The 23,379-nt window shown below is 39.0% G+C and overlaps 1 protein-coding gene across 1 annotated transcript; it reads left to right on the top strand.

Annotated features, from left to right (window-relative positions):
- The first annotated feature begins 332 nt into the window (after positions 1–332).
- SLC6A15 (solute carrier family 6 member 15) lies at positions 333–23,374 on the top strand. The gene is made up of 11 exons (XM_056846759.1): positions 333–698; positions 3,194–3,351; positions 4,485–4,611; positions 8,360–8,541; positions 13,868–13,978; positions 18,051–18,292; positions 18,402–18,594; positions 19,480–19,672; positions 21,097–21,256; positions 21,521–21,683; positions 22,371–23,374. Exons 1-11 carry the CDS (start codon positions 410–412, stop codon positions 22,740–22,742), a joined length of 2,190 nt encoding a protein of 729 aa, XP_056702737.1. The 5' UTR covers positions 333–409; the 3' UTR covers positions 22,743–23,374.
- Positions 23,375–23,379: the final 5 nt, after the last annotated feature.

Genomic DNA, 23,379 nt, shown 5'->3' with positions numbered 1-23,379 from the left:
TCTGATATATTTAGATGGAGTAATACAGTTGAACAGCAGGTGAATATGGAGGATTAGCAACTGACCTTTTATCTTTCATTCATGTAAAGAAAAGCATTGAAAAGAAATTGTATGATTTTTTATGTTATAGAACAGAATAGTTAAACTGCAAATAACCACTGAAGTAACTTTTTGAGTTTCACGTAACTGCTAATTTTTTACAGGTGTTTTATATTACAGCAAGCACTCAGCCAAAATCTCCGTTCTCTTGATCGCACTACACAAAAAGACAGAGTTGACATTCTCTTCCAAGTCAAGTGATTCCCTCCAATTGCAAATACTTTTGATTTTGCAAAGGCAAGATACTGACTGAGACTGGGTGGTCTGCCTAAAGTGAACTTAACCTGGCATTCCCGTTTCTTTATTGCAAATGCCTAAGAACAGCAAGGTGGTAAAAAGAGAAATAGATGATGATGTCATCGAGTCGGTTAAAGATCTCCTATCCAATGAAGACACTGTTGAAGATGCTTTCAAGAAGAGTGAGCTGTCAGTTGATGATCAGGAGGATAAAGATGTAGATGTTGAAGAGGGATCTGATGTAGAAGATGAGAGACCAGCTTGGAACAGCAAACTTCAGTATATTCTGGCACAAGTTGGATTTTCTGTAGGGTTGGGGAATGTGTGGCGATTTCCATATCTTTGTCAAAAAAATGGTGGAGGTAAGAGTCTGTATTTAGTAATTGATCTTGCTAGCTTAAGCTCACCTCTGTTGCTTCCTGTTGTTTCCTACTCCTATTCCTGTCTCTGTCGGTCTTCAGTGGTGTCTCTTAAGCCTTGAGCACATTTGTTGCAATGAAAGTGATGACCCTCTTTCCTTTTATATCACCTCTCACCCATCACTTATTCCAAGTTTTTTCCCCTAGACCTCATAGATCCATCTGCATTTAACATACACACTGACACACACTGCATTTCATTGTGAAACAGTGTGGCTTTTCCTTTTAACAGTAAGAACCTCAGGCAATAATCAAAGAATAATCAACTCCAGTAAGAGAATGAAGGCCATAGCATAAGTAGGATTAACATAAAATGTAATTTTGGATCTAAGAAAGTGCAGGATGAAACATGATAAATAGATCCAATAAGAAAGTTAGAAAGGGTGGATTATGCATCCAAATGGGTTATGCTTCCTATAGATGCAAAGGTGATGCTTCCTTGGCTTGTCTGAAGCAAGTTCTGCTCTGAGGAGGCAGAAGAAAACAAGGATTGCCTTAGGAGGAAGGGCCACTGTTCAGTTTCAGTTTTCAAAGAAAAATGGACGGCTTGGTTTCAAAGACCGTAGATGTAAGAATATCTGTGTTTGGGTCTCCAGCCTTCATGAATCTGTGGATAGCTATGGAATTCTGTCATAGGGTGGTAGGCACAACCACCAAATGTCGGGGGATGAGGTCATGCAGGACTCTAGTAGTAACACTTCAACATTTCAGACAGAAGCTCTGTTTAGCAGGATGCTTTTAAAAATGAACGTATTGTTTTAAAGTGAAGATCCTTGTGTTGTGGTGGCAGCTGCTGCCGAGAAATATTTTTTAAAAATCTGCAAGTCAGTCAGCTCTCTAATGACCAATCACATTGCACGGTTTCACTTGTCGCCTTGTCGCCTCAGAGTACTCCCCGATTTAATTCAGAAAATGTATAACCTGGTATTTTATACTGAGATTAGTCTTGGTTTGTAAATTCACTCTATGCAAGGTCTGTTTCTGTTTTATCTGGCAAATAGCCGTAAATATATTATTAGTATTATTGTTGTTGTTGTTGTTGTTACCAATCAAACCCTGCTGGGCAAAAGCCCCATCTGCCCCCACCTACTTTCTAAAAATGTTTGGTGGGCTTCAGGAAAGATGTCAATGGAGACCGTGGTGCCCAGGGGTGTTACGCACAGGACCCCTAGTCTGTTTATGAGTCCAGGATGCACTGCTGTGATATGTCTGCTGGGATCCGTTCAGTACTTTTGCTAGGTAGTCAGCTCGTAGGGTGCAAGCTGAAGTTCCCTATTCCCCCTCCCTCTTCCATTTAAGACCCTTTGGATTTTCTTTCCAAGACTCAAGAAGTGAGTGTGTACCAGGAAGAATGTGGCAGGCTTCATGGTGAACCATATATCCATATAAAGCAAAGATGGAGAAGAATAGCTAGGATTCAGTGCTGAGAATTTCCAACTTTCTCAAATCAATTCTGAGAATAAAAAATACTGTCACTTTAGGATTTTTATTATTAAACCTTTTTTGTGGCAAAGGGCATTTCTAAAAGCCTTTGTAAATAAAATTTTCATTGTCAATAGAATTTAAATGTAAACACCCTTTAGTAGTTCAGATTAGTGACAATTATTTTCCTAATTGCTGCAAAACAGGCCTTCAGTCTCTTCCTGATGCTTCTTGCAATATTGGATTTCTCATAATTACAGAAGCCTGCTATTTCAGCAGATGATGATATTTATGGATCATCTTACTTTGCATGCAACATAAATCTGTGGTGAGATTAGGGTCAAGGTCGTATACTTTACAGTGTGAGTTTGTGGTTATGTAGTAATAAATTGTAAGTCTTGGGTTGCTTTGAAATAGAAAAGTGAAGATTAAAAATGGAAGAGGTAGGATATCTTTCCCATATAGAAAGTGTTCAGTCAGTGGAAAAAGGGAGCCTAGAGCCCATACTATTTCTAAGTTTCAGTTTTGGTTCAGATGACATTTCCAGTTTCCACAGAACTAGAGCAGTGCTTTTTCTTTGGGGCATAAACCCTGGAATGAACTCCTTATTCCTTGTGTATTAGATAGTCACCCTTTCCTTTTCCCACTTGCAAAATGCTCCTGCTCCCAAAAAGGACTCGAGTCTGGACAATCTGAAGAGCACCGGAGGGACTACATCACTCAACTTTTATTTGCAACCTATTTTCAAGGGTCAGGTTGTACACTTCACTCTGTTATTACCTTCTCTGTTATTTTATGTGCTCTTTCCACTTCTCTTTCAATTTCTCCCCATCTTGTTGCTGAACTATGCTACGGATCTCAAAGTGATCCCTGATCATCATTTCTTGCAATTAAGAAAGCTTGCTACCTGTACATACTGGTTTGGGGAGAATGGGATTCCAGCTATGGTAGCTGTGGTTGAGCGGCAAGTCTAGATGCCACCCACTTAATGGTTACTCAACATCTTGTCTTGACAGGTGCCTATCTTGTGCCATATTTAATTTTGCTGCTGGTAATAGGGATACCACTCTTTTTCTTGGAGCTTTCAGTGGGCCAGAGAATCCGTCGTGGAAGCATTGGAGTATGGAATTATATCAGCCCCAAACTTGGTGGAATTGGATTTGCAAGCTGTGTAGTAAGTAACTACGTTACCTTAAAACATTATGGGAATTTACAGTTTGCTTTTTGAGTTGTGAATAGAGAAGTGTTAAATTTTGCAGAATACTGAAAAGTTATGTTCAAGTACAAAGGAAAAGAATATGTGCAAATACTTGTTTAACAGTGAAACCAATTAACACACTGCAAGATATTTCAGTCACCCAGGAAGATTCTGATCGTCTCTTTAATAAACATATCGTAACTTCATTCAGGATAAATGAAGGAAGGAACATGAGGCCCAGCATAGGCCTTCATAGCAGTTCCTCTAGCTTGCTTATCTCCAGAGTCCAGACAAGAGTAAAATCTGGACTGGAACTACTCTAGATTCTAGTATCCTGGACCTAATCTAAAACTTGAAGTGGATTACTGAATATTGCACACACATTCCAGTTGTTTAGACTACAAATTAAAGCACTAGAGAATAAAACTAAAACAGCATGAGGGCCCAATGTAAAATAAAAATGCAAATGCTTCCCATTCTTCTTAGTTGAATTACCAGATCATGGGGCTATTGTATGGATTTAAAATGTGCTGTGCCATGGCAGCTGAAGTCCACCCTATTCTCAGGCGGTGGGGCAAACTCAGTGAGCTCTTCTGTACATAACATTAAATAGTCAAGAAGTATTTACTGAAGAAACATCCATATATAGAGTATGATCTTGTTACAGCTATAGAGGCTACCTAGTGGGCTTTTATTGGCCCCATCTCGACCCCCTATCTTTGGCCGTGTTGTTCCTTGAGTAATCCTGTTTTCCTAATGGAAATGCAGTAGGATAACTACACTAATGTTGTCTGTTGTAGCAGCTTTGGCCCCAGTGTCTGTTCAAGGCAGCCAGTTTGTGATTGCATTGCCTCTGGACTTCCTGTGTGAGAACCTGTAAGCTACTGTGTCAGCTTTTTGGGTATTTGCACTTATATATCAGCTTCAAATATGTAAATTCATGGTTTTGTGGCACTCCGGTACCAGAATAGTCAATATGATATCTCCTAAGCTGATATTTGCTGCTGCTTCAATGCATAAGGTCTCAGCAATTCTTTTAAAAGTTATTTTGAATTTCTTTATTGGTACTAAAAATAATGTGGTTTTAAAATATTTTGCATTTTCCCTAGGTGTGTTTTTTTGTGGCTCTTTACTACAATGTCATCATTGGTTGGAGTTTGTTTTACTTTTCTCAGTCCTTTCAGCACCCATTACCATGGGACCAGTGTCCTCTGGTGAAAAATTCTTCTCATCCCTGTAAGTCCTTATTATTAATTTTCAAGTATGTATTCATCCAAAACAGTTTAATTCAATTTCTGGTTGGTTCCTGGGATTTTGGTGAAGATTTAAGTAGTAATTATTTTTAGTTTTCCCCCAGGTATTATTAAAACATGTTTCTGTTTTTCCCCCGTGTGAAATACTACTTTTAAAATAATACTGTTTTTATCAATGTCCAATGTAAAACCTTGATCTAATTGAACAAAATTAGGGAGGAAAATTAACACCATTTCTGTTTTTCCAGTTTTGATTTGTTTTAAATGTTTATATATATTTAAATATATAGAGAGAGGCTTGCTTCCCTGTGCAACTGGTTGCTCCTTGACTTCATTTCCCATTGGTTGTGTTTTTCAAATAACAGCAACAAAGAAAAAATTGCTTTACTTGAGAAGTGCTACAGTCCTAAGGAGTAAGAACACTGAATAAGATGGGACTCATTAATGAGTAGACCTATTTAGGATTGCTCTTGAAGATGCTTATCATGTTAACATAAGTCTAAAAAAGCAAAATAAAACATAACCAGTGCAATCCTAAGCAAAGTTACAGTCTTCCAAGACCCCTGGAGACCATGCAAGACTATAACTGGGCTTTCAAAACTGAGATCAATGTAGTCATAACCCCAAAACTCTCAAAACTGGAAATAGGTTAATTGAATAATTTTTGTTTAAACTATTTCCTGAGGAAAAATTTAAAAGCTACATTCTACATTCACTTAACATTGTAGTAGCATTGTTTTGTTTTGCCTGAAATAGTAAGGACCAAGCTATGGAATCTTTCTATGTTATCCTCCAAGCATTTCCTGTTCCTTTGTCAACATTTGAACTAAAGACATAGTTGTCTATAAATAATATTATCATTTAAGTTCCCATAAATGTTTTTCTTATTCCAGTCATTCAAATTTCCTGAATACATTACACAATAAAAAAAACCTCAAGAGGAGCGGTGCAATACCTGTGAATAATAAGACTATATTATGTTTGCCTCATAAATTGATCAGAATTAATGAACAAGTATTAGGCAATCATTCATGGCCATATGCCTAGTTTAGCATGTCATGAAACGCAATTACATGCAGTCTATCTCTGGGCTTTAATTATCTCATGGGCGCTGCATGCCTTGATCTCTAAATAATATGAGAAACAAATCTTAATTGTATTTCTAATCATATTTTTCCTTTGCCTGAAGCAAATGTATAGCTAACATTGAAGTTTTGAACAGTTTCTCCATGTGAGGTACTTGCCAGTTTTGATATTGCTTCTTGGTACTCAGATTATCCACATACACTCGAAGGATGGTTATTCTAAACTGACAGACATTCCTTAAATAGAATATATAGATTAAGGAATAAGATTTTAAATTGTGGCTGTACTCTGCCATCTTTTGAAATCAATGATAAAGCTCCCATGAACAGAGATATTCACACCCTTTCTCTATAATCTTCATACCATTTACATACCATTTTGTTTTGATACCTTATTGAATGGTAGTTTTCTACCACCACAGGATTGAAGATTATGTCTCTAAGTAAATATAAATTCACCTCATTAAAACATGTCTATACTTTTAATTTCTGGATATATCAAGTTTCTTGAACATCACTTGCACACAGGAGTTTGTCCACATATCAAAGCTCTTGGGAAAGATAAAAGTTCTTTTAGGATTGGAGGTTTTGCTATATATTGGCATGCACTTTGAGCTGAGGTTCTTTTGAGCAAACCTACAATGTCATTCCCTCATCCCCTCATCATCCATTGCCTGTGGTTTCTCCTGCTTTGCTCTCAACTTTCCCAAACCTGGTTTGATATGGTGTTTATGGAAATATTGCAGACAAAATGTGTTTGCATGCCATGTGGAAGGGAAATATGCATTTGTGAAGCCATTTTGTTTGTCATAGACATCCAACAGCTGCCATAGAATTATAATAATTTTGCCATGCTCTAACTTCAGATTTCATTTTTAAAATGCAAGTCTGTAGTTCTTTTCTCTGCAGGAATATAAAGGGGAAAGTGAATCACAACAAAAGCCTAGAAACATGTGGGGGACAACTCATTTTCCCCTGCCTCATTATGTCTTCTTTTCCTTTCCTAAAAGCCCCCATAGCCTCTCCCCTTTACCTGCTTCCTTCTGTCTTCCCACCTGCCAGCCTATCTCTACCTGCTTCCTCATCTTCAGCTTTCCCTTCTTCCCTCCCTCTGGCCACACTTCCCTGGGAAATGTCTGGTTGGGTTGCACAGTGGGTGGCATTGCCGGGCTTGGCCCAGTTGCACAGTGGCTACTATTGGGGCTGGGCCTGGCCTGGCTCAGTTGTGCGGTGGCTGCTGCTAGGGCCTGGCCATGCCCATGGCATGATGGGCACCTCTGGGACAGGGATGGACCAGGCTGGGTTCAGTTGTTCTGTGGATGGGGCAAAGTCAGGTCCAGTTGTGTAGTGGCAGCCAGGCTGAATGGTGAATCTCCAATGGTTGCCACTAGGACTGTCCCCCATGAGTCCTCCTGAATCAGGGGACATGGCAGGGAAGGGGCATAGGGGCATGGCTGTTTTAGCCTCCAAGTCCACCACTTCTCCCTCCACCATGGCTTTACAGAAACCAATTTACAGAAACCTCAGAAAGGTATAATGTCATAGTGCCCAACCTCCAAAACAATCATTTTCTCCAGGAGGAAAGATCTCTGAGGTCTGGAGATCAGTTGTGATTCCAGGAGATCTCCGTTCCCTACCTGTAGGTTCACAACTGTATTCTTAAGCCTTCACATCCTGAAATAAGGTTCACTTAATGCCATGGGATTAACTTCCAGATAAACATACATAGGGGTCAGGCTTCATGTTATGGTAGAGACACATCATTTATAATAGATCACTTACTCACAGCTCTACATCTCAAAGAAATAAAATTGATGGATTTAATGCAAGGGGAATCAAAAGCAAAGCTCACTTTCAGTGCATTAATGCCTAATATATGTGTACAAAGTCTTCCCAAATTCTCATTTTAATTATAAAATAGACATTTAGGAATCTCTTTGTTACAGAAATAAGGTTGACAAATGGACAGGAAAAAATGCCTGTCCCTTTAATAGAGATTTAATGTCTTAAAAGGGGCAATTGAAGCTTTCTATGGCATGAAGCTAAATAATATTAACTGATAATTGTTTGCAGATCAAACTAATATTAAAGGAATAGATAGAGGGGCCAGTTTAAAACTGACAAACTTATGCACAAATCTTAAAGAATATGCTTACTTTGTCACATGGATATGGGAAGGTTGCATGATATATGACCACTTGCAATTATAGTTCTATACCAGATCTGTAAAATAAAAGCTTCCTTATATTGTCGAAGGCTTTCACAGTCAGAGTTCATTGGTTCTTGTGGGTTATCCGGGCTGTGTAACCGTGGTCTTGGTATTTTCTTTCCTGACGTTTCGCCAGCAGCTGTTGTGATTCCAGGAGATCTCCGTTCCCTACCTGTAGATGCCTGCCACAGCTGCTGGTGAAATGTCAGGAAAAAAAATACCAAGACCACGGTTACACAGCCCGGATAACCCACAAGAACCAAAAAGCTTCCTTAGTTTCCTGAGTCATCAGCAACGTAAGTATGCGTATTTTGTACATGAGGGTATCAAACTCTGTAAGAACTATTTTGAGTTTTCTCAGAATGCTTTGGATAAAAGCTTACATGTTGCTGTCTATCTAAAAGTAACCAATTCTGAGTTTGTTTCTATTTGTTCAGTTGTGGAACCGGAGTGTGAAAAAAGCTCAGCCACCACTTATTACTGGTACCGAGAAGCACTCAATATTTCCAACTCTATCTCAGAGAGTGGAGGTCTAAACTGGAAAATGACTATCTGCCTGTTGGCTGCCTGGGTGATGGTGTGCCTAGCAATGATAAAAGGAATCCAGTCTTCAGGCAAGGTGAGTCTGTGTAGGCCTTCTTCACATTTGCCTCCTGAATTCTTAGTCACCACATCCCTTTACCTAGCTTCTCATAAAGTTTGTATGGGCAGGCTGTAAGCGATGACTCATTGTGCTTTTTTGTAATCCCAAGTGGGGAAATGTTGGTACATAAGCATTCATATTGTAGTCTATTTAATACAGAAGTTATCCTTGGATTAAAAAAAAAGCGAGGGAGTGTTGCGGCATGAGAACTTTTCTTTTTTCATTTACTGTAGATTCTGCTGATAATTATAACTCATTTTCAGTGTAATGCTTATACATGCATGTAATTAAAAAAAAAAGAATGGAAGAATGGAATTGCCAGGTGGCTCTCTCCAACTTTTTTTCTTTTCTTTTCTGGATCTGGATCAGACTCATGAAACACATTGCCAGGCCAAGTGTCAAAGATGGGTGTTCACGATACCGGTGTCCAAGAGAAATTAGGAGCCCACATGCCAAATTGTAATTGTTAAGGGAATATGCAAGTGGGAAGAGGCACACGAAAAGGGATCAGATCAGAATAAAAAGGCAGAAAGTTATGCGAAGATGTAAGCCAAGAAGTACTGTAGAAATGATAGGGCAGGTGTCATGGCTACACTTAAATAAGACAGAAGCTGCAGATATCAGGCTTTGGAAAGAGAACAGAGGCTTAGAACTCATAGGAGCCAGGAAGATGGGACATGACACAAGAAAATCAAGATGAGAAGAAACCTTACAAACATATGAATGGACCAATGGCTGATTAACTGAATACTCTCAGCTACTGTATTGGGGATTATTACCTTAGGGACTGAAAATAAAACAGCTTATATTATATTTCCTCTGCATAGAACTATGGTGTGGCCTTGTTTGGAATACTGTGTGCCTCTCAAAAAAAAAAAAAAACATTGCAAAGCTGGAAAAAGTACAGAAGATGGCAATCATGAAGATCGAGGTGTTCAAGCACCTTTCCTGGGAGGGAAGGCTGAAGAGTCCTGGACTTTTTAGTTTAGAAAAGAAACAACTATTGGGAGTTACAATAGAAGTTTGTAAATTTATGCATGGGGGTAGAAAGAGTGGACAGAGAACTTTTTCTCCCTCTCCCCAAATACTAGAACTTGAGGACATCTAATTAAATTGATGGTCAGTAGATGCAAGGGCAACAAATGGAAATACTTCTTTACTCAATGAGGGATTTCAAAATGTGGATTTCCCTGCCAGAGGATGTGGTGGTGGCCACAAGCATAGACAGCTTTAAAGGGAGATTACACAGATTTGTGGAGGATAGGTCTATCAGTGACAAATAAAAGAGTTCCTATTTTATAGATTCTTTAAATTCTCACTTGCCAAATGGGCACAGGGAATGTTCAGCAGTACAAGAAGTTTGGTAGTGGACACAAATAACAGCCAAATAATTACAGTGCCATTGGAAACCATATTTAGCAGGAATGTGAATCCTTCTCTGCTCCAGGCCTGTCAGAATAGGGTAAGGGTGGGCTCAGTTTGTAAAGCCACCATTCAGCCTTCTTACCAAGACACTGAGGTGTGAACAATATGTTTATAGAGGAGTCTGCCCATTCATGTTTTAAGTGGCAGGCATCTATTTTTTAAACAGATGAAAGTAAGGAAAGTTAAACTCTGTGTCCCGTTCTAACCTTGCTGCACTCTGTTTCTTTAACCTTTTTCTTCTCCAAGAGTCCAACTCCAATGTCAGGAGAAATGAACTCCAATGTCAGGAGAAATGGGGTGCAGTGAGATAAGGCACTGGAGTGGAGAGGGGCTTTCTTCCCTCACCTGTGCATTCTGTTTTTGCTTAAAAATAAAAGTCACCTCCATTTTAAATGCAAATATCTAGACTCATGTCCAGATCCAAATACATGAGGATCCCCTTGTTATATCTAGTTTGGCTGTTTGCTTAATTCGGTTAGTTAAAATTACTTTAAATAGGATTCCTTCTCCCCCTTCCAGTGTGTGCAAAAATAATGTTCGCTCCTGTGCCTCACAAGGTACAGCTCCAGAGAACAGAATGGCAAGCAAACAGGAAACACTTTTTATAATAGACTCAAAACCCTCCCCAGGTCATTGATTTTGTGAGTGATCGGTATAAAAAGTTAGAAAAGAAATACCTCTCAGCACAGTCCTCTTCAATGGTGGTATCTATGTAACTCAGTAGTTTGGAGAATATCCCTGTCAGTTACTGTATCTCTTGCCTTTGTTATGACCTCCATGAACTCTAAACAAGACGAGGCATGTAGACAAATTAACAGTTCCAAATGTTTCTGAATATTATAAATTTGCATTATTTTTTCAGTCTAGATTAGATATAATAACTATATCAATTGGTCTTGAGGTTTCAATTAGTTGCTATACAAATGTACATCCCTAGTACATAACAGGAGAAAAACATTGAAGTGATCTTCTCTTTTCTAAAATTCCTCCAATTTTTTTTTTGCTCACTTCTCAGTTGGTTATGTACATATACCATGTTGAATTCATCCATAACTGATCTAAACCATGTGACAGTATGCCTAAAGGTTTGGTTTCCACTGAAATTAGAAAAGATAATTCTTTAAGAGACATGTATATGTATTTCTGTTTGATTGACCATTGCAGTTACAAAGTAGAAGATTGCAGAGGAAATTATGTATGTTTCTTGTTCTTTTGCAAGTTGTCCTGACTTGTCAATCAAATGGTGATGTGTTCTCAGAACTGTGCATTGAAGTTAACTGCTCACATGGGAACTTCTACTATGACCTCCTGCCCTTGGGGCAAGAGGACTGAGTCATACTGGTATGTGGTAAAATAAAACCTGTGATAAATAGAGGGAATTTTTCTTCACATCCTGCTCCAGCTAAGTACAATTCACTGGTTACTTCTCTTTTGCAAGGTTCATTTCAGTGGGACTTGAACATGATTAACTCTCTGTGACTTTCTAAGGATTGGTCGCTTCAGACAAACTAGTTTCTAGCTTCCATCTTCCCAGGTGTTTAGGCTGTACAAGATATCATTTCTTAAATCTTTTTTTCAGTTTACAAATGATTGAATAAAGCTAAAAAATAATCAAAATATAGCCAGGTCTGGCATAGGATTGATTCAGTGCTTAGATGCAGAGATTCCAGTGAGCCATTATTGAGAATATTCACTGTTCTTCTTTCCTTTCCTTTCCTTGAATTGACTGTAGTTACATTTTTCTGTACATTGATGCAAATCACAGTAAAGCACCAATATTTCCAACAGCCTGTATAGGTATTTCAAAGTAACAAAAATGTTATTACATCTTAACAACTAACACATTTAATGTGGCATCAGCTTTGGTGAGACAGTTTCACTGCACCAGATGCATGAAGTTTTTTCCCATATTCCCAAGATCATTGTGGTGTATTTGTGCCCCTCCCAGGGTTTCCCCAGCTTTTTCTGATCTTTCCCAAACCTGCTTTGCCTGCACAACATCCATTTTTCCTAATCCTGTGGCAGCCATTTTATCCCTCAGTCACAGGGTGGCTTTTGGTGTTTTTTAAAATCAGTAATTAAATATTATACAATTATAATGATATAACTGTCTGTGTATCAGGTTCTATGAATCCCAGCTTTCTTTTTTTTTTGAAAAAGTAAGTCTCTAGCCTTTTTGGTTGTGGAGATATTCATTTCTCTTTATATCTCCACAACGAAAGATGTTAGCAACTTACTTTTAAAAATAAATGAAAGCTTGGAATTCAGATTCCCCCCCCCCCCGCAAGATTTTTATATCTTTATAATGATATTCAATTCGTGATTTTAAAAGAAAATTGAAAAAGTCCTGGTGGTGTGTGTATGGGGGAGAATGGCAGCTGCTGGGGGACTAGGGCAGAGAAACTATGGGGAAGTCTATCACGCGAAAGCCCCATTGCTACTGTGCTATATTGGCAGCTGCAGCAGCATTGGGAAAACTACACAAGCCTGTCCTGTGAAAATGGCCATGTACACAAAGTTACAAACAGCATGCGTGCATGTGTGTGGGGGGGAGAGGAGTTAGTAGAACAGCTGGTATCCCTGATAGCTTTCTTTTATTAGATTGCATAGCACAAATAAAAACAAGACTCAGAAAAAAACAATAAGCAGTTCAGTCAGGGTGAGGGTAGACTCCTCTGAACTGTTGATGAGTTAGCTAGGCAGGGTAAATCTGAATAGACTACATAAACTTGGAAGCAGGTCAGTTACTATCCCCAGTCGCTCCTAAATCCAATACTAATAGTACCATCATAGGAATTGCAATACAGCAGCTTCTCGCCAACGCCTTCCTTTGAAACCCTTCTGCTGAAGTACACCAACTGTTAAGTCTACTGTTATTGAATGTCCAGGGAGGGTGGATTGCTCCCCCACAATTTTCTGAGTATTTCCACTTTTAGCATCTGTTTTGTGACCATTTATTCTCTTGCATAGAAATTGCTTGCTTATTCCAGTATAAATGGCAGAAAGGCATTGCTTGCACATGAGACCATGTAGCTCTATATGTGGACACACGCACACATTCATAAATGAATGAGCCCTTGATATGGCTGATATTGTTGGGTCCGGCGATAGCAGCTATGGGGACACAATTGGCTAGTCCTTGTGTTTGTATATCTCAGCTGAGTATCTCACTGATCTTTTGACTTGTTGCTTCTGGCTGGGAGGTACTTCAACCCAAGATTTCAATATATTGTTTTGTGTTGGCACGTTTGCAATACAAAACCATTATTAACTCTGAGAATGCAACGGGAGCAAGTAAGAGAGGAGAGAGAGAGAAGGGGGAAATTCTTTAAATTAATTTGATGAAGTGGACTCATGTTCACAAATGTTTATTCCACAAGAAACGTGTTAGTCTTTAGGATGCCACAACATTCTTTGTTATTTTAGATTCAGCAGACAGCTTCTGGAATATTTCTGATTCCTGACTTGCAAACTGTGTTTTGTACTGCAATTCCTCTGATGCCCTAGGACACAGAAACTTGTTTTCTTGGACAGCAACAGAATCTCATAGTTCCAGAAAATGGGGTTCTCAAAGAGCTTGCTAGGCCATTACAACAACGAGTTCATACACACACACACGGTATACTTTTTCTTGAAAGCAACACTGCTGATTTCTTGGTGACACAATTTATTTCAGTGGTGTTCAGAAGAAATAGGAAAATTATTTTTTTAAAAAAACATTAGATTTCCTTTGAAAAATATAAGAAATGAATCCATAATGCTGTAGCTTTCATTTAAGCTGGCACAATTTGTTGATTTGGTATCTGGATTTTATCAGCATGAAATATGAATGGTCAAACAATGAGAAACGAAGTAAAATCTCTTTCATGTTTTTCAGATCATGTATTTTAGCTCCCTTTTCCCTTATGTGGTACTTATTTGCTTTCTAATCAGAGGGCTGCTCTTAAATGGTTCACTGGATGGCATTCGTCACATGTTTACCCCTAAGGTATGTACTTGGTTTCCACCAATGATTTTCCTGCATTAGACATTGTTTTATGTCTGAATGATTTCTGGTCTCGCCCTTGTATCAAATTATATTTAACTAGTTGAGGATAGTTTATTGATTTAACAGTGTACCTTCTGTGAGAAATGGTTACAGTTCAAATAAAGTTTCATCCTATTTATGTCATAGCAACCAAGCCTTCCCTCACAGGAACTAGGGTCTTTCCCATGCAATGGGTACTACCCACTGACATGGGATCTCAGCAAGGGCAAGCAGCTCTTATGTGTGGCGTGCATGTGTGAAGGAGCCTATTATAGACAAACATCCACACTTCATCCATAAATGTATGCATTTACCACTCTCTCGCCAAGATCACCATGAGGGCAATAGAATAGTTTACTATGGGATACAGCGCTCTTGAACATGTTTCCATAGACAGTTGCATATGCCAAATAAAATTATTTATTATAAGTGATACTCTTTCTGTAGTAGAGCCAGTCATGGTTCCTAAGTGGTACATTTCAAAAGTGACAAATAACGACACCCATAAAACATAAATATTATGAATGGTCAAACAATGACAAAGTTGTTCAACTCTCTGCTCTCTTCCAGTATTCCCCTCCGCTGCTTCTTTCCTTTCCCATTGGCCATCCCATAACCACTGCCGTTTCACTTTCCCTAACAGCCTCACACTGCCCTGGATACTACTACCTTTTTTTTTTCAGTTTGGTCTCCCCCCAGACTCTCACTTCATGATCCTGGCTACATTTCATAGGTCTTTTGAAAGAAGGTTGGACAAGGATGTCATGCTACAGCATTTTTAAAAAGTGGTTCTGCAACAAAGAATCGTATTGATCCATTTATCTGTCGATCTGTCTGTAGGTCAAGTGTTGGTTGTCCTCCTGTACCCTGTGCCTTCTAGATAATTTTACTTTTAAGTCACTTTTATTGAACTGTTCAATATACGCAACTGAACTGTCTGAGAACTACATACCCTCAGTTCCATACACACACACACACATACATATACAATGTGATCCTTCTCCTGTAACAAGGAAAATGAGTTTGTGTTCAAATATATCAGGTAGAAGAGAAAGATATGGCAAGATACCAGTGGAAAGTCATGAAATCTGATCCTGTATCGAACTATTAGCAGAGTTGAGATCCTTGCCAGCTGGGGGTCATTTATTGCCACTCTGGCTTGCCATCATCTGGAATATTTTGCCTTTTAAATGTGGTAGGGAATAAGAGTTAGTTTAAGACACCATGGATATGTATTTGATATATATTTGATGTTTTTAGATTAGGCTTGATGGTTTTAACTGTGCATTTGATTATATGTATGTTTACTACTTGCTGTTACTTGCCCTAAGCCCTTTTTGGAAAAGGGTAGGGTACATATCAAATAAATAAGTAAATCTATCTTACAATGGACTGTTTTTAGCCACTGTGTTCTAATTTTCATTGTGGATAAATCACCAGTCCTCGCTCAAGATCACATGTACGAGGTAGTTATAAATCCCTATTAAAAGACACTCCCTTCTCTGAAGACAAGTATGTAGTAGAAGAATGAAAATATTACTCATTTTTAATGATGAAGAACTAAGCTAGTTGGATGATTAAGAGATTTAGGAAAAGTCACACGGGAAGTCAAATGCAGCAGCTGAATTGGACTTAATCCTAATCCCTTGGTATGTGGAAAATCATGGCCATTTTTCAGAATATTTTCAACATTTTCTATAAATCCGGGGTAACTTTGACACTGGCTGTGCCTTAATGGATCTTAGGAAAGCATTTTTGTGCCCATGTTGACAAAGAGTAGCGTATTAGAAAACAGCTGATATCAAAATCCTTTAGGTAAAATGTTTCCACCATGAAATCTTTTGGCATAAATTCACCTGCCATGACTGCACACACCTGTCCCTCTTGCTCTATCATGCATTTATTTCACAATCCTAGAGGCATTATACTTACAGTGCATTCCTGAGAGGAATGCCTGCGCCGGTCTTTGGTGGCAACGCAGCTGTGCTGCCTCCAAAGGAGGTTTTGTCCCTTCTGAAATCCGTGCAACCCTCATAGGTGGCATATCTCGGCAAAAATAAAAAGGGGCGTTCCCGGCCTGAAAGGGCTTTGGAGGCTGCCTAAAAGCAGCTCTTCCCCCAACCCAGAGCCATAACCCCCCTGGACCCAGCATGGCGTTTGACAGCGTTTGGACTCCACCAGAAGTTCCGTTGGCGTCCCAGGGCAGCTCTACCGCAGCGCCCCACAACCGGCGTCCGGGTCTTCCCGCCGGCGTTCAGGCCACTTATGCCGGTGTTCGTTGCCCAGACACCAGCATGGGGCCCCCGGACACCATCGCAGTGCCTTCCTGGTCTCCTAAGGGCTTTTACTCTTAGATCTCAGGAATGTGCTGTTTGAGATGTATTCCTGAGACTAGGTCTTTCTCTGCTACTATCCATGGTTTTTGGCTGAGGGTTCTTGCCCCTTGCGTTATGTTATTCCCAGAAGACCATTAGAGAACAGTTGGTAATTTCACTTCTCTTCAGATTATCTCAGAGTAATGTGTAAAGAAACCCTACATTTGTATTCTGATCTAAAAATAACCCCTTTGATGAGGTGAAGTTCCAGTCCTGTAGCAAATGTATGCTGCCATTATATACAAACAGAACTGCATTGTTTGTGATCAGCCATCACCTGTCCAATGGTTTTAGTTTACAGATGATCCCATGTATATTTAAACAGAAATAGCCAATGTATCTCAGTGGGGCTTACCAAGTATGATATGATTGCACTTTTATAGATGGCATTGTGAGGCTTGATCCAGAGCACATCCAGAGAAATAGGTTCCATTGAAATCAATGCTATTTACATGTGTTTAGGACTAGAGAATTTTGGAGAACTTTACTAGGACATGAACATTACTAGGACATGCTTCAAAGCAATGGGCAAATAGAAATACATTCAGTCCAACTGGTGGAAATTCAGAAAGAATTAAGAATGTACAGTTAGCTCCACCTAGTGCACATACACTGGTATTACTGCATATGTGAGGATTTGTATTTGGGGCACTGCATTACAAAGTGTCAATATTTCCTTCTGAATAGTTTTATTTATAGTACTATACATTTTTATAGAATATTTTTTTAGCTCTGTAAATATCTAGGAGATTATTAAGAATAGTAAAACAATTTTTTGCTTTAAGAGGGGGAAAGTGATAATGCAAATAACACAGCAATTTTGATTGTCTCTGTTACGAAAATAATGGTACTGCCAACACCTGTCACACAGTTCAATACACAGTAAATTCCATGTCTCCTGTTCAAAATGAGCTGTCCCAGTTTCTTGTAATGGAGACTGTTATACACAACTAGAGAAGGAAAGAAAGATACAGAAAAGCAATTTGGCATTCCAAAAACAACAGCAAATATTTTATACACCTTGCCAGTTTCACCTGTTTAGAGGAATAAATGTTCCAAATGGCTAAGAGTGTTCTTCTCAAAGGGATTGTACTGCAATTCTTATTTGAAGTGGTTCTCCTTTTTCTCATTATATGTGTTCACATTAAAAGTGCAGTACAAGGAGAGTGAAACCCTTCAAAATCCATTGGTGTCCATGAGTTTAGAAGGGTGCAACTTGCTTCAGATTTCACTACAGATGCATTATGTATACCATTTGATTTTGATTTCCCTGTCCATCCTGCTTAATTGCATGCATTAGTTGCTAGTCTACCAAATAACTATTGCTGCTTCATAAACATACCTACGCTTGAAAGCCATGCAAACAAAAACATTCATAGTATTGGTACTTTTAAGAAAGAGCAAAAATAATTGATTTTAGATAACTATGTTATGTCTTGACCGACCCATGAGTCAGATAAAAAACAACAACCAATAATGCCTCATAGATTATCCAGTAGTGTATATTTTATATTCAATTTTGGACTGGAACTGGTTTGAAATTTGGGTTTAGGATTGAGGATAATGTGGGTTATCTTCCTGGATTATTTGTTGCCTCTCCGTATGGGAGAAAATGCTGTATTTTGTAGCTGACATCTATTGTGTCTAATTTCAAACAGCTTGAAATAATGCTGGAGCCCAAGGTCTGGAGAGAAGCTGCTACTCAGGTGTTCTTTGCCTTAGGGCTTGGATTTGGTGGAGTCATTGCCTTTTCAAGCTACAACAAGAGAGACAACAACTGCCATTTCGATGCTGTTCTGGTGTCCTTCATCAATTTTTTCACTTCTGTGCTGGCAACTTTGGTGGTGTTTGCTGTTCTGGGCTTCAAAGCAAATATCATAAATGAGAAATGCATTATCCAGTATGAATATTCATTTCTTTATCCATTTTTATAGTCTATTTCATGTAGGAATGTACACAGTGAGTCTTGGGATTGATTGTGTGTATCTGTATTTCCTTGTGTTTTCCAGGAATTCTGAAAAGATTGTCAAACTTCTGGAGCTAGGCAATGTTAGCCGGGCTGTGATACCTCCTCATATTAATTTTGTTAACATCACAGTAGAGGATTATAGTTTGGTTTATGATATGATCAAGAAAGTCAAGGAAGAAGAGTTTCCTGCTCTTGGTCTGAAACCCTGCCTTATCGAAGAGGAACTTGACAAGGTTAGAATGATTCTTCAGCCTTTTAAGCAAAAAGCACAAATGACAGTTCAGAGGCAATATGGAACTATGTTTGTTTTAATTGTGCCTAGTTTTAGAAACAAGGAAAGTGCCCGCAGGAGATTACTGAAATGCACATTGTGAAATGCATATTGATTGAGGTATGGGCTACAGAAAATAAAAGCTACTTAGGTTGGGGTAGTACATGTATGAATTCAATATAGTTCTGAAGTAGCTTTACTGAAACCAGTAGAAATGTTCTATGGCACTGCTACTCCGCTGCTCATGGAGAGTAATTCACAATTACTATCAACCAAAAAACAAACAAACACATTTACTTGCTTCTCTGGCATGAGGCTTGTACTTCAAGGAGGCTTTTGCAGCTGACCTGTTCCTCTGGCAGTAGGCTTTTCAAGGTGGGAACCACTTGCCAACCACAAGCCCCACTGGACAAGGGCCTTGCCCACTTTCCTGGAACATGGAGCAGATGCTACATTGGGGAACTGAACTTAGAAGAGGCACACATGATCAGGGTTGTAGCTGGGAGGGGCAAGGAGGGCAGCTGCCACCCATGTGGCATGCAGGGAAGGCGGCAGAACTGCCTTTCCTACAGGAGGAGTGGGCTGGGTAGGAGAGGCAGTTCTGCCACCCTCTCTGCCTGCCATGGGGCAGTGGCTGCCCTCCCTGCCTCCCATTACAGCCCTGAACATGGCATGTCAAAGAGCAACATGTGTTTCCCAAGCCACTGGATAAAAGTCCCTGTTCTACAGTGATAGATGTAAAGATTTGAGCTTATGGTTCTTTGATGAGAAACAGTGCTTACAATATTCTACAATGATTTTGTTTGGCCTTATCCCCTACTTGAGCATTTGGATTTCTCTTTCACAGGCAGTTCAAGGAACTGGCTTAGCTTTCATTGCCTTTACAGAAGCTATGACACACTTCCCTGCTTCTCCATTCTGGTCAGTGATGTTCTTTCTCATGCTGGTCAATTTGGGGCTTGGCAGCATGTTTGGAACCATTGAAGGGATCACTACTCCTATAGTAGATACCTTTAAAGTGAGAAAAGAAATTCTGACTGGTAAGTTGGTACAGGTAGCTCTTTCTCTTCCAAGGAATAAGAGACATTTTGTGCTGAAACTGAACACTAGAAAACAGCTTGACTACAGCTTGGTTGTTACAGTATACTCCTGTAATGATCCTCCAGTTGGTATTTCTAGTTTTATTACCTGGAAAATCATAATTACCTGAAATGTTTGGTTTGGATCCAAAGTATTGCAAATGGAGTAAGACTCATGTGCTTTCTTCCCTCCTGGGTCCTGCTGCAGCCCTTTGAGCCGCCTCCAAATTCTGTTCCAGGATTAGGGGACTCTTACAAAACAGCATGGGGGGATAAAATGGTGGTCTTCAATGGATGAGGGATTGGCTAACAGAAATGCGGTTCTGCTCGTAAAGTGCCATGATACTTGCAGATCACCACCTTTGGATCCAACTGCTTTTCTTTGGGATTATTATGGCAGTAAAAAAGGATAGATGTTAATGATACAAAGGGATACAACTTTTGTTCAAGAGTGCAGAACTGAAGTTTCTATTGTGACTTTAACTCAAAGGTCTTCCTGATGAAACCTGCAATCCTTAAATGATTTGCTTTAGGTCTGAAATGGGCAAAAAAGGGGACCTCAAGAATGTGATATAACTAAGAATTTTTTATTTGACCAGTCTGGATAAGTGAGGATAAACATTTCTAACCAATAAACTTGTGTCCTCAATTGTGTTTCCATCCCATATGTTTGCTTCCTGGCAGAATCTAAATTAACTCTGTTATTTATTAAAAATAGGAATCTGAGCTATACATTTCCAACTAACTTATCTGGCAGTGGTTTGTTCTTCATCAGCAAGATCACTCATGACTATATATATATCCCAGATCTTCCTTTTCCAAATGAGAGTATCATCTTTTCACATTCATTGAAGTGAATTTCTGAATTAGGAGATCTCATAGTTATTCAAATTCAATATCTCAACACTGGGTTTTGAAATGCCTTTCTCTAGTTACTAATCATCAAAGTTATGGGAGATAATTGTAGTATTCTCTCAGTTCGAGTGTTCACTTGTGCACATGTAAGGGAAGTATGGCCTACAGCCTCAAGGTCCATTCCCACCAGGGTTGCCCTTGTGAACAAACAAGATCAGATCTTCAATGAGGGGGTTCCCCTGACCTCTTCGGGCAGCGTATTCCACAGTGTGGGGGCCACAATAGAAACAGCCTGGGCTCAAATTGATGCTGGGTGGGCCACTCTAAGTAGGCAGAACAGTCAGAAGTTAGCGGGCTGAAGACTGTAGTTGCTGCCCAGAAACATACTGATAATATGTGAAAGGCACCTTCTTGCAAGGAAAGAATATGTAGCGACAGCTAATAAAAATAAATACATTATATCAAGAATATTATCATGTCTTTGGTAACTCTCTCTCCCCCCACCCCCATTTCTTTGTGTTTTATTGCAGTTGTATGCTGCCTTCTGGCATTTTGTATTGGTCTAATATTTGTGCAGCGGTCTGGTAACTACTTCGTAACTATGTTTGATGACTACTCAGCTACATTGCCACTGCTGATTGTCGTCATTTTGGAGAATATTGCTATGTCTTATTTTTATGGGATTGACAAGTAAGTACACATCCTGATTTATTCAAATACTCAACACTGTCAACAATTACACCTGTTACAGTGCTATTGGCACAATAGATTCTTTTACAAAGGAAAACCCTATATAAGTACTTTAAACATTCTTTATTACTTACATTTAATGAAGTTATACAGTACACCAGGGGATAAATATTTCTTCAGTCTCTGTCAGTATATTAAACCCTCAAGTTTGCTTGAACATTAACATGACAATGTCTGAGCTGATAAATTTCCTTTCTTCCCCAGGTTTATGGAAGACCTGAAAGATATGCTTGGTTTTTCTCCAAACCCATACTATTATTACACATGGAAATATATTTCCCCTATTGTTTTGCTATCTCTGTTGGTAGCTAGCATTGTCCAAATGATATTAAGCCCTCCTGGTTACAGTGCATGGATCGAGCATAAGGTGAGTGTCTAATTTAAAAGAAAGCCTGCAGCAGCACTAATCATAATCAGTACTATAGATACAAAATTAATTTGCAACTTTCATTTGCGTATGAAAATTACATGTTTTTAGCTTATAAATCCCAACACTTTTGCCTGAGAAACACATTTCCTGAGCAGAGAATAAGATCTTTCTTTCGAAAAGAAGTATAGCAAATGCACACTGAAAGATCTTATTCTGTCCTCAGGAAAATGTTTCCTGAAAATGCTTTCCTGGGAGTAAGTCCCATTGAATAGACTTGAGTAGGATTCTGAGCAGCCCTGCTTAGCCTTTTCATGCCCCTCTAGTGATCTTGTTTGGCCAATGGATCTTATATTCTGCTCATACTGTTGGGGCTATTTGCTACTAAGATATCAGTCTTCTTGATGGTGTGTTTGCTTGTGAGAGCTTGCTCCTACCTCCTTATAACAGAATTTGGCAGTGGATGCCCAAGGCAGGATTATTTGTAATATAAATTACCAAATAAATTAAAAGCAAAACAGACTGTAGGAGCGTGTATTATAATATATTTCAAGAAGTATGTGTAACATTGTTCTGTACCATTTCCAACTGAATAATTGATTTAATCCTAAAGAAAAGTTGTATCTTGCATTGGCTTAGATAAAGAAGATAAACTAATAATATCTATTCCGATATATCTCTATACAGGCTACTGAGGAATTCCTGAGCTATCCAAGATGGGGGCTGATTGTGTGTATATCCCTGATTGTTTTGGCTATGCTCCCTGTTCCTATAGTCTTCCTGATTCGTCGCTTCAACCTTATTGATGATAGCTCTGGTAGCTTAGCAGCTGTTTCCTACAAAAGAGGGCGAATCATAAAGGAGCCTGTGAATCTTGAGGGAGATGATACTAGTCTGATTCATGGCAAGAGTCCAAGTGAGGTGCCATCTCCAAGTTTTGGTAAAAACATATACCGAAAACAGACTGGTTCCCCAACTGTGGATACTGCTCCTAATGGTCGTTATGGTATTGGTTACCTAATGACAAACATGTCAGACATGCCAGAGTCTGATTTGTAGCTGCAAATCAAAGTCGATGTCTTTCGCATTGATCCACTGAACATTTGTTCTCTTAAGAGAGGCAGATAGCTTCCCTTACTAGAGTGCAATCTCAGGTACCCCATGACTGTACATCAAAACATTATAACATGTGGTACAGATAGCCTGAAAAATTCCCTTTGGCTCGATTGTCTCGTTTCCATTTGTACTGAAGGGAGTGCACACAAATATCAATCAATGATGACCTAGCTTTGTCAGGATTGCCAGTTTTTTAAAAAAATTATTTTTGCATTTAATTTGAATGTTTTCTATCTTTAAAGTACAGGTGTTACCTCAGTTTGTAGCAATTTTTTAAGTGAATTCATATTTCTCTACTGCTGTAACTGAAAGCTCCTTCTCCCCCCCCCCACAACTTCCCAGTATTGGATGAATTAGCTCCAAAGAGTTTGCCAAGCCTGTATTGACTGCACTTATTTGTACATATGTTTTGTAGATATCATGTACTTTTTTTAAGCACTCATAGTCCCTTAGGCTACTAGCTGAGTAAAACACAAACGAATTGAAAACGCTGCAGATTATTTTCTTACATGTAATAGCTGTATAGAGCAATAGTATTAGAAAACCAAGTATGATTATACTGGAAACTTAAAAATTCCTC

Source organism: Euleptes europaea, chromosome 3 (assembly GCF_029931775.1).
Source record: "Euleptes europaea isolate rEulEur1 chromosome 3, rEulEur1.hap1, whole genome shotgun sequence".
NCBI lineage: Eukaryota > Metazoa > Chordata > Lepidosauria > Squamata > Sphaerodactylidae > Euleptes > Euleptes europaea.
Note: the sequence above shows the minus strand (reverse complement) of the source record. Positions and strands in the feature narration are given on the sequence as shown.

What these genes read in the sequence shown, in the direction of transcription:
- SLC6A15 (XM_056846759.1), top strand. Translation starts at nt 410, where the DNA reads ATGCCTAAGAACAGCAAGGTGGTAAAAAGAGAAATAGATGATGATGTC. An exon ending in AATGAGAAATGCATTATCCA is followed by an intron (nt 18,293 to 18,401) that starts GTATGAATATTC and finishes TGTGTTTTCCAG; the next exon opens with GAATTCTGAAAAGATTGTCA. An exon ending in TATTTTTATGGGATTGACAA is followed by an intron (nt 21,257 to 21,520) that starts GTAAGTACACAT and finishes TTTCTTCCCCAG; the next exon opens with GTTTATGGAAGACCTGAAAG.